The 12,144-nt window shown below is 27.9% G+C and overlaps 1 protein-coding gene across 1 annotated transcript; it reads left to right on the forward strand.

Moving 5' to 3' along the window:
* Positions 1-725: 725 nt before the first annotated feature.
* On the forward strand, positions 726-4,047 carry LOC124914094 (protein ROOT HAIR DEFECTIVE 3-like). Its single transcript, XM_047454575.1, has 16 exons — positions 726-729; positions 852-1,004; positions 1,095-1,161; positions 1,254-1,371; positions 1,528-1,598; positions 1,693-1,756; positions 1,842-1,907; positions 2,009-2,056; positions 2,281-2,343; positions 2,472-2,528; positions 2,595-2,738; positions 2,831-2,899; positions 2,985-3,079; positions 3,167-3,245; positions 3,352-3,517; positions 3,632-4,047. Exons 1-16 carry the CDS (start codon positions 726-728, stop codon positions 4,045-4,047), a joined length of 1,680 nt encoding a protein of 559 aa, XP_047310531.1.
* Positions 4,048-12,144: the final 8,097 nt, after the last annotated feature.

Here is a 12,144-nt window from a genome sequence, read left to right on the forward strand (position 1 = left end):
CGATAATCTGTTTTTGCCACGATTTTATATTTTTATTCTTATTTTCATGTTTTTGTTTCTTTTTCCTATATTTTCACAAAACTAGATTGAAATCACTGAATATTTTTGTACTATTTTTTATATAGTAAGTTTTTTTTTATTTAAAACCTAATTAATTTAACGTCTCAATTCTTCTTAACCTAATTATTTTTATATAGTTTTAAATTTATAAATTTGTTTTTTAAATTGAGTATTCTTATCTTTTATTAGATTCTGTATTATTTATTTAAAAATATTTATATAATAATTAATTTTTTATTAATTTAAATATAAGTAATAATAAAAAATTAAATAAAATAAGATAAATATTAAAATAATATATATAATACAAGGATGAACTAGTCTTTTATTCTTTTTTACTATTTACTCGTGTTAACAATTTGGCACTAAACACAAAATTATAAAAAAATTATAATTTATACATCTTTTATTTTTTCTAACCAAATATTAATAATCTATATAATTTATACAACTTAATATCCCTATACAAATTATATTCCTTACCATTTATATATATATAATTAGTATCACCTAATAAACACCCTATTATAATATTTTGGAGGTAACTGGCCTAAGTCTATAAAAGCTCGTGAGAGCATCACATATATTCACAGCCCATCTTCATCATCATCGATTCTCTCTCATTTCTTCTTGCAAGCAAGCTCATAGCTAGTTAGGCATCAATCATGAGTAAGCAAGTTCTAATTAATTTATATTTATATAACTGCTTAATTATTTTTGATGGATCATATTTATATATATATATATTTGAACATGTGATATTATATTAATTTTTTTGACTGGCAAACAAGGTTCTTCTTCTTCTTCAATCTGTTCCACGCACCTGATAGATGGACAAGGAATGTTCAATAGCTCTGGACTAGAGAGCTTTACCCAGAATGCTAAATTATCTCAATACGGCAAATCCTACTCTGTTATCTCTATCATGGGCCCTCAAAGCAGCGGTATTATTTCTCTTTTATTCTATTCATTTTTACTAATTATAATTACTATTACTATTCTGAAATATAATTAATTAATTAATTAATTAATAGGGAAGAGCACGCTGTTGAATCACTTGTTCCAAACAAATTTCGTTGAGATGGATGCAGCCAAAGACAGGCACGTCCCAACATGTTTTATTACTAATTAATTAATTAAATAAATAAGCTTGTTTGTTTGCTAGCGAGCTAATTGTCTTAAATAATAATCAGGACTCAAACAACGTTGGGTATTTGGTTAGCAAAATATGTCGACGAGGATAATGAGGATGATGAGCAATGTACTCTTGTCATGGACTTAGAGGGGTGCGATGGAAGAGAGAGGGGTCATGTAAGTATATATATAATAAATCCATCATTCATTCATTTTAAGTCCTTTAATTTCCCTTTCTTTTTCTCAATCTATATACTCATAATATATATATATATATATATATAATACTATACTATCAAATTAATTAAATATTATTGATATCATCATCATCAGAATGATACATCATTTGAGAAGCAGATTGCACTATTCGCACTTGCAGTTTCAGACGTAGTCCTCATAAACATGTTAGTACTATATACATAATTATTAAACCCTTTGTTACAAAATCCAAACACATCTTAATTTGTCTCTCAATTCATTAATTATATATTTTATAAGGTGGTGTCACGATGTTGGACGAGAAAAAGCTGCAAATAAACCCTTATTAAGAACTGCTTTTCAGGTAACCAACTAGCTAGGTCTATATATAATATATAATCTCATTTATATTAACATACTACGGTACATCGATCATGTAACGTGTGCAGGTGATGATGCGCTTGTTCAAGCCTCGTCAAACCACTCTTTTATTTGTACTGCGAGACAAAACTCAGGTATTAATTATTAATGAAGAAACAAATCTATATATCATATATTAAAATATTACATCCCAATTAATGGAATGGAATGTAATGGAATATTATTGTACTTACAGACGCCTTTAAAAAAATTGGAAGAACTCCTACAGAAAGACACTCTCGAGGTAATTAAATATTTGTTTTACTATTAGAGGCTGATTTCATTATATATATATATATATATATATATATATATATATATATATATATATATATATATATATATATATATGCAATGAAGGCGAAATTTTCCTCTTTAATTGAGCTTCTAGAATATTCATTTTACTAGCTAGCTATTGGTATGATATACTAATGACATACATGCTATATATATATATATATATCTCAGATATGGAATTCTATTCCTAAACCACAATCTCGCAATGAAACATCCTTTAGCGAATTCTTCAATGTAAGTATCTACTTCCTTGTTTGTTTTAATCTGTTTTATTCAAGATCTTAATTTCTCATTAATATATTATTAATAAATTCTTTTTGATAATATATATATAATTGCAACGATGATGGATCGAACAACAGATTAAGGTTGTGGCACTGTCTAATTCCGAGGCAGATATGGAATCATATCTTGAAGAGGTATGGACGTAATTATTGAAATATAATTGATAAGATTTAAGTTAATAAAATGAATGAAATATATAGGTATGTGAGTTAAGGAATCAACTAACGTGTGGAGAAATGTCAAGTGGTGAGAGCCTTGTGCCTGCTCTTGGGTTTTCCATAAGCGCTGAAGAAATTTGGAAAACTATCAGGGCCAATAAGGACCTTAACATTCCACCTCCAGCAGTAATATATATATATATATATATATCTTTATTATTATTATTTAATTATTATTAACTATTAACTGCGTACTAATTAATTAATTAATTAATTAGGTGATGATTGCCAAAGTGCGTTGTGAAGAAATTGCAAGGGAAAAACTTGAAGCCTTCCTTGCTAACAATGTAAATATTAATTATATATTTTCTGATTGATCCATCATTTGAATTTAATATAATTATATATTTAATTTACTTTATATATAATTAGGAATGGCGTGAATTAAGTGTGGCGACCAGCACTAATAATCCAGTGCCAGAATTCGGCAACAAGATTAGTTCACTCATTGATGTTTGTCTATCAAAGTAAGTAAATGCATTAATTATATATTTATCAAATTAATTAATTTCCCAACTTTTCCTAATTAATTAATTATTTTTTATGATATGAAGATACGACGAAGATGCTCAACTTTACGACGATGATATAAAACAGGAGCGACGACAGATGCTCATCGACAACTTAATGCTAGTAATAAATTAATTATATATGCAATATCTCTGTTTATTAATTAATTCAAACTAGGTCAATTGAATATATAAAATATTAATTATTCAAAATGAATGGATAATCTCAGCATATAAAACCAGCGTATGATTCCGGGTTGCAAGTTATTATTACCGGAAATGTGAAGGAATTCAAAGATGCTTTTGAAAATGATTTGAAAGAAGGGAAAGGTTTTCGCGATGCGGTTGATAACTGTATTAATCGTTATTCGGGCCAATTCGACAAAGCATTTGAAGGTACCACCTACGTATATGATTTAATATATATGGGCATGTGATGTGTATACGTTATAATAAGTGTACCCAATTAATTAATTAATTAATGCATACATTATTATTAATTGCATGCAGAAATTAATATTCCAGAAGGTAATTGGGATTCTTCAGTAGAGAAGGAGAAGTTTATGAATGAAATAAATTCAATTGTTGGTCAGGCCCGAGGAGGAAAATTGAATGATCTGATTCACGAATACAAGGAGAAGCTAAGTGATACAACAAGGGAACCATTGGAGGCCATTCTAGGAAACCCGGGGTCTCAAACGTGGCCACATATAAGGGAACTCCTCGCAACGCAGTCTAAGGAAATTGCCAACGAGTACTTCCAGGCCATGTCTCAATTAGGTAATGCAGACCACCAGGACATGACTTCCCTCGACGACATACAAACGCAGTTTCAGGGCTACTTAAGAGAAATTATCGTAACAAAAGCAAAGATAGAGGCGCCTAAAGTGGCTAATCTTATGCAAGACAGGTCAACACATAATTAATATAATTAACCTATCTATATATCTAGCTAGCTCATATATTTTATTTAAAATATATATATATTAATGATTTCAATAATAATAATAATAATAGGTTCATCACAATGTTTCTCCAAGATTCTGATTCCATGCCACGCTCATGGGATGAAGATGACATTGACATCAACAAGATCATTAGGGTTGCCAAGACTCAAGTAATTAATTAATTAATTAATATTAATTCTGATCAACACGTATTAATTAATGCATGCATTTAATTAACAATTGATCAATCATATTAATTTATAGAGCTTAAAGATGCTAGCGGCCATGGCTGCAATCCGCTTAGAATCTGGAAATGGTGATCAAATCGAGGATACACTAAGAATGGCTCTTTTGGGAGATGAAGATGATGAACGTCCTTCTTATGGTGCATTGGCTAAAACTACTTGGAATGGCGTGAGTATTATTAATTATTCTTTGCTTATTTAATTTATTAAGCTTAATTACATTAATTGTGAATATATATATATATATGCAGATATCGAAAGAAGACACACTGATGAATCCAATAAAATGTGCATCCGTGTGGAAGCAATTCTTGTCAAAGATAAACCAAATCACCGATCTCGCCAAGCAAACTGTAGAAAAGGCTAAGGCAAGTAATTCTATATATTCATTTAAATTATATACAATATATATAATATAAAAATAAATTAATCACCATTCTCTACTTACCTAGATATATATATAATGTCTTATTATTGCGCGCAGAGAGAGGCACAAGTCAACCAAGCTCCGCCCCCACAGGTCAGTTAGCTAGCTAGATTAATTAATTTCTTAAATTATTAATTTGTAAACTTCTTAATTAATTAATTAATGGTTTTGTAATTAATTCTGATCATGATCAGCCGTTTGATCTGTTTGGACTAATTGGAGGTGTGGCCAAAGCTGTCTTCCCCGAGATCATCCCCATCCTAAATGCATTAGGTGCTGCTGCAACCGCAGTTAATCAGGTTAATTAATTAATTCATTCATAATAATGTTTTTAATTTACTATATATATATATAGGCACCAACTTCAAATATATTATATATAAAAATAAATACGATAACAATATTAATATTATTACAGATACAAGTTCAACATGCCGAATATAAATATGACAAGAGAGAAGCAAAAAAGGGTAAGAAAAAGAACAGACCAACTAAGAAAACTGTTGAAGAAGATGAAGATTAATTAATAATAACAAGATCGATTCAAGGAGATCAAGAAATAAAGGAATTAATTGTAACTAGCATTTAGCCCGTGCATTTGCACGAGTAATAATATATAAAAACGTAAAAAAAAATTACGGATAACATTTTTAATTTTATTTTTAACCGTTTTAAATTTATTGGTGGGTCAACCCATAATCCGACCCAAGTATTCATTTATTCAACATCATTATATATTAGTTAGTTAAAAAGTTAAACTTATATTAATAATAAAACGTCCCGCATTTATCAAATTTGGTGTTGAATTTAAAATATAAAGTTAAAGAGTTGTACTTGTTTTTGTTAGGTTGCAAGTTCGAAACATACTTCTAGCATTTTTAATTTTATTTTTAACCGTTTTAAATTTAAAAACGGGTCAACCCACAATCCGACCCAAGTATCCAAATTAACCACAGCTCTCGACCCGGCAATCCGGACTTTTTAAAAATTAAGCATCATTATATATATATAGATTAGTTAGTTAAAAAGTTGAACTTATATTAATATTAAAACGTCCCGCGTTTATCAAATTTGGTGTTGAATTTAAAATATAAAATCTTTGTAGCCTAGTTGGTTAAAGAGTTGTACTTGTTTTGATAGGTTGCAAGTTCGAAACATACCTCTAGCATTTTTAATTTTATTTTTAACCGTTTTAAATTTAAAAACGGGTCAACCCACAATCCGACCCAAGTATCCAAATTAACCACAGCTCTCGACCCGGCAATCCGGACACTTTAAAAATTAAGCATCATTATATATATATATATTAGTTAATTAAAAAGTTGAACTTATATTAATATTAAAACGACTCGCGTTTATCAAATTTGGTGTTGAATTTAAAATATAAAATCTTTGTAGCCTAGTTGGTTAAAGAGTTGTACTTGTTTTGATAGGTTGCAAGTTCGAAACATACCTCTAGCATTTTTAATTTTATTTTTAACCGTTTTAAATTTAAAAACGGGTCAACCCACAATTCGACCCAAGTATCCAAATTAACCACAGCTCTCGACCCGGCAATCCGGACACTTTAAAAATTAAGCATCATTATATATATATATATAGATTAGTTAGTTAAAAAGTTGAACTTATATTAATATTAAAACGTCCCGCGTTTATCAAATTTGGTGTTGAATTTATAATATAAAATCTTTGTAGCCTAGTTGGTTAAAGAATTGTACTTGTTTTGATAGGTTGCAAGTTCGAAACATACCTCTAGCATTTTTAATTTTATTTTTAACCGTTTTAAATTTAAAAATGGGTCAACCCACAATCCGACCCAAGTATCCAAATTAACCACAACTCTCGATCCGGCAATCCGGACACTTTAAAAATTAAGCATCATTATATATATATAGATTAGTTAGTTAAAAAGTTGAACTTATATTAATATTAAAACGTCCCGCGTTTATCAAATTTGGTGTTGAATTTAAAATATAAAATCTTTGTAGCCTAGTTGGTTAAAGAGTTGTACTTGTTTTGATAGGTTGCAAGTTTGAAACATACCTCTAGCATTTTTAATTTTATTTTTAACCGTTTTAAATTTAAAAATGGGTCAACCCACAATCCGACCCAAGTATCCAAATTAACCACAGCTCTCGACCCGGCAATCCGGACACTTTAAAAATTAAGCATCATTATATATATATAGATTAGTTAATTAAAAAGTTGAACTTATATTAATATTAAAACGACTCGCGTTTATCAAATTTGGTGTTGAATTTAAAATATAAAATCTTTGTAGCCTAGTTGGTTAAAGAGTTGTACTTGTTTTGATAGGTTGCAAGTTCGAAACATACCTCTAGCATTTTTAATTTTATTTTTAACCGTTTTAAATTTAAAAACGGGTCAACCCACAATCCGACCCAAGTATCCAAATTAACCACAGCTCTCGACCCGACAATCCGGACACTTTAAAAATTAAGCATCATTATATATATATAGATTAGTTAGTTAAAAAGTTGAACTTATATTAATATTAAAACGTCCCGCGTTTATCAAATTTGGTGTTGAATTTATAATATAAAATCTTTGTAGCCTAGTTGGTTAAAGAATTGTACTTGTTTTGATAGGTTGCAAGTTCGAAACATACCTCTAACATTTTTAATTTTATTTTTAACCGTTTTAAATTTAAAAATGGGTCAACCCACAATCCGACCCAAGTATCCAAATTAACCACAACTCTCGACCCGGCAATCCGGACACTTTAAAAATTAAGCATCATTATATATATATAGATTAGTTAGTTAAAAAGTTGAACTTATATTAATATTAAAACGTCCCGCGTTTATCAAATTTGGTGTTGAATTTAAAATATAAAATCTTTGTAGCCTAGTTGGTTAAAGAGTTGTACTTGTTTTGATAGGTTGCAAGTTCGAAACATACCTCTAGCATTTTTAATTTTATTTTTAACCGTTTTAAATTTAAAAACGGGTCAACCCACAATCCGACCCAAGTATCCAAATTAACCACAGCTCTCGACCCGGCAATCCGGACACTTTAAAAATTAAGCATAATTATATATATATAGATTAGTTAGTTAAAAAGTTGAACTTATATTAATATTAAAATGTCCCGCGTTTATCAAATTTGGTGTTGAATTTAAAATATAAAATCTTTGTAGCCTAGTTGGTTAAAGAGTTGTACTTATTTTGATAGGTTGCAAGTTCGAAACATACCTCTAGCATTTTTAATTTTATTTTTAACCGTTTTAAATTTAAAAACGGGTCAACCCACAATCCGACCCAAGTATCCAAATTAACCACAGCTCTCGACCCGGCAATCCGGACACTTTAAAAATTAAGCATCATTATATATATATAGATTCCAACTTCACCCTTTCGTTGTCATCTTAGTTTGCAATTAAATGATTTTTACCTTTTCAAAAGATTAATATGTGTAATCAATTTCAGTGATATCTTTCAATAAAGGTTTTGTAATAATTAATTAATAATATTGATGTCCTATTATTATTATCACAAGAAATTAATATTTACAACTTTTATTAATATTTTGGGCCTTGAAGACTCTTTCTTCTCCAGGTCTAGGTAGATAGCTAGATAGATTCATCCCCTCTTAATTGCAATAAGAGCCCGGCCTAATACTTTTTCTTTTCTTTTCTTTCCTTAAAAATGCTTTCCAATACTATATAATATATATTAAAAGCCATTAAATTATTAATATATTATATACTTTAAAAAGTATTTAAATACAATATAAAAAATAGTAAATAATAATTTTTTAGTTGGACTTAACTCCAGTAAACATATATTCATCATACTATGATATCTAATATACATATAAGTAGCTAGCTAGTTATGGGATAATTCATTTATAAAATTAAGAGTTAAGAAAAATTACTTTAGTTTTCACAGAAGCTTTAAGTTAAAAAAAATAAGGAAAAAAAAAAAAACTCATGGCATGTCATGTGGTTCAAATTAATCAAGAAAAACAACACATACTAATGCCTTTAATTGCCTATGGCCATTTTTTTTTATTTGGTGTGGACTACCCTGACCCACTTACATTATATTATTGTTTGTATATTTTCGGGTATAGATAATTAGTCTTATTTGGGTGTTTTCAATATTATAAAGAAATAGCGATGAGGCTAGAGAGAAAAATTATTATTTTTCCAACGAATTAAGTTACGTCCTCATTTCTCTATTATAAATTATATTCAACAGCTGTTTGTTATTGTCTTTGATTTCTTTTTTATATAGAAAATTAAATGAGCTGTAAGTAACTTAGTTATGTGCATGATTAGCTAGTCATTTCTAAAATTCCATCAAAATAATTCAATGAGAGTACCACCATCATTATTCAGTCTTGGATTGCACATAATAAAATAAATTATAAAAACTCGCTAGAATTATAATTATTTTAAACATATAACAACTATTATTTGTAAAAGTAACTAAATTGGGTTGCGGTTTGATTCATTATAAGGGCTTGTTTGACTAAATAGTTTTCTTTGAGTTTTTTCAGTGTTTTTACCTACAACATCTTGTTTGATAAATATTTTTAAAAAATTAGTTTTTTGAGTTATATTACCAAAATATTCTATATATTTTAATTTCTCTTTTTTTTAAGAGTTAATAAAGAAAAATTTTGATATTTAAATATATAAAAGAAGTGATTAGATAGTTGAAATGATAGATAAAGTGATAATTGGGTTTTAGAATAAAATACTGAAAAACTCCTAAAAAAATCACATCAAACGAGTCCCAAATAATTTATGTACAATCACTAGGGCTCGAAAATTTATCGTTTTTATCGAATGATGTTCGAACTTTCAATCATGTCATATGAGGTTCTAACTAATCAAGTTCATTTATAGTAATTGATAAAAAATAAAAAATAAATTTAATTTAATTTAAAAAATATAAGACAAACTTTATAATTTTTTCAAAACTCTTGGTTGGGGGAAGTAACCCAAATAATTAATATAAATTATAAAATATATATATATATTAAATATTATAATATATCTAATATTTAAAAAATAATAATAACTAATATAAAATATAAATATACTAAATCGGTAGAAAAAAATAGTTTAACCGAAAATCGAATCATTTAATTGATAAAAAAAAATGTGATTAACTAGTAGACCGGTAAAACAAAACTGCTAAGGTACAGTTATCAGTTTTTCGTTTTTATTTTACATATCCCTAGGTTTTTCACAAACAAATGATTGCCCTATTTTCTTACTTTAACCCAATATTTTCTTTACTTTTTTTTTGAATTAACTTATCACATTTATAAAAATAAAATAGGAATTCTCTCTTGTTTCGATTTTTTCAATTATCTCTTTCATTACATATTTATTAAAACATTCAAAGTGTATTCGTCAATTTCAAACGTATATATCTCAAAAAAATATTCAATTTAAAACACAAATACGTCCAAATTAGTAAGCATTGCAAAAAATTATATCGTTATAAGATTTTTTGAATAAATAAATAAATAAATCTCTCTATTCAAATTTTATTGATCTTTCTTTAAATTGCACATTTTTTAGTCTAACCAAACCAATTTCGATAAATTAAAATGTTTAAATTCTAAAAATAATACTAAAATTTTAAAAAATATATATGTCCAAAACGTTTTTAAATATTATATCATTTAAAAACATGACAAATTAATTAAAAACGAACATAATATGACGGACGTTATATTCATTTGAAAACTTCAAATGACTAAATTGTGATAGTTCGACCTGTCAAAATTCGACATTTTGGTAAATACTCAAATAACAATTTCATTTATGTGTTATGTTTAGTCATGAATCCAATAATTATATTTGGTGTCACTCTTAAGTTGTTTAATCTAGTTAGCTAGGTCCCATGTCCATGCTTAAAAATAAATGAAGCTAACAAGCAGTGGCGGACCTACAAGGGGGGCCTTGGGGGGCCCGGGCCTCCCCCAACCTTAAGATAAATTATTTTTTATATATATATTTGACAAGTAACTCTTAGTCCAGTTGGTTTGGTAATTGAACTCTGAAGATGAGGTCAGGTGATCAAACCCTGGCCTCACCTTTAATTTATTTTAACATATAATAATTCTTAATTTTAAACTATTTTAAAAATTTATAAGAAAATATAAATTAATATTAATAAATAAGAAAATATAAATTAATATTAATAAACAAGTTAAAATAGTTAGGCTGAAATCTATTAAATTAGATTTTCATATTTTTTTTATATAGTTAATATTTTATGAAATTGTTTTTGTGTTGCATTTGATGAAAAATTTATTGGGAATTACAAGTGAGTTGTCACTTTGCCTACAAAGAGGAGAGCAAAATATAGTTCAAGCCATGTCATTGATTTCGAGTTCGAAAAATCAATTACAAAAATTTAGAGAAGATGGATGACATGATATTTTGGACCAAGTTAACAGTTTTTGTCAATTACACTCGATCTTAATATTTGATATGAATAAGCATATAATAATTGATAGCAATGATAGGCGGAGAAGAAAAGGGGAACTCATCACTAATCTTCATCATTATCGTGTGGAAATCTTTTGTCAGGTATAATAAAAATTATTTCTTTATCTATTAATAGTTATTATTTCTTATTTATTAATAGTTATTATTTATTATTTAATGTTATGTTGTTGACTTGATTATGCAATAAATGAATAATCATTTTTCAGAATTTAATACAGAATTATTTGGCTGCATATCATGTCTTCCTCCCAGAAATTCATTCTCCCAATTTGATATTCGTAAACTCATTCGTCTTGCCAAACTTTATCCCAAAAATTTCACAGGTAGTGATTATTTATTTTTGGAACAACAACTTCGGGCTTACTTATTTAATTTGCGGGATGATCCTCAATTTTCTTAAATTGAAGACTTGGGAATTCTTGCTCAAAAATTGATTGCAACAGAAAAACATATAGTCTTTCCATTGGTTTATCGATTGATAGAGTTGGCTTTAGTTTTATCAGTTGCAACTGCATCCGTTGAAAGAGTTTTTTTCTGCAATGAAGACCGTGAAGACTGATTTGCGTAATCGAATGGGAGATGAATAGATGAATGATAGTTTAGTTGTATATGTTGAGAAAGATATTTTCTCAACAATTGAAAATGAGCCAAATATTGTAATATTTTCAACAAATAGAATCTCGTAAAATAAATTTGTCTTCTTTTGAACCGACTCATGAACAAGAATAATTTAGTGATTGTGTTTATTAGTATTTTTTAATTGTGTTTGTTAGTATTTTATATAATTATCGAGTAAAATTTTAATTAGAAAATGTATTTAATTGATCACCAAAAAAATGCTACGTTACTATATATTTGGCCCCCCCGAGAAAACATTTCTGGGTCCGCCACTGCTAACAAGACAAAGA

This window comes from Impatiens glandulifera, chromosome 1, assembly GCF_907164915.1.
Source record: "Impatiens glandulifera chromosome 1, dImpGla2.1, whole genome shotgun sequence".
Classification (NCBI taxonomy): Eukaryota; Viridiplantae; Streptophyta; class Magnoliopsida; order Ericales; family Balsaminaceae; genus Impatiens; species Impatiens glandulifera.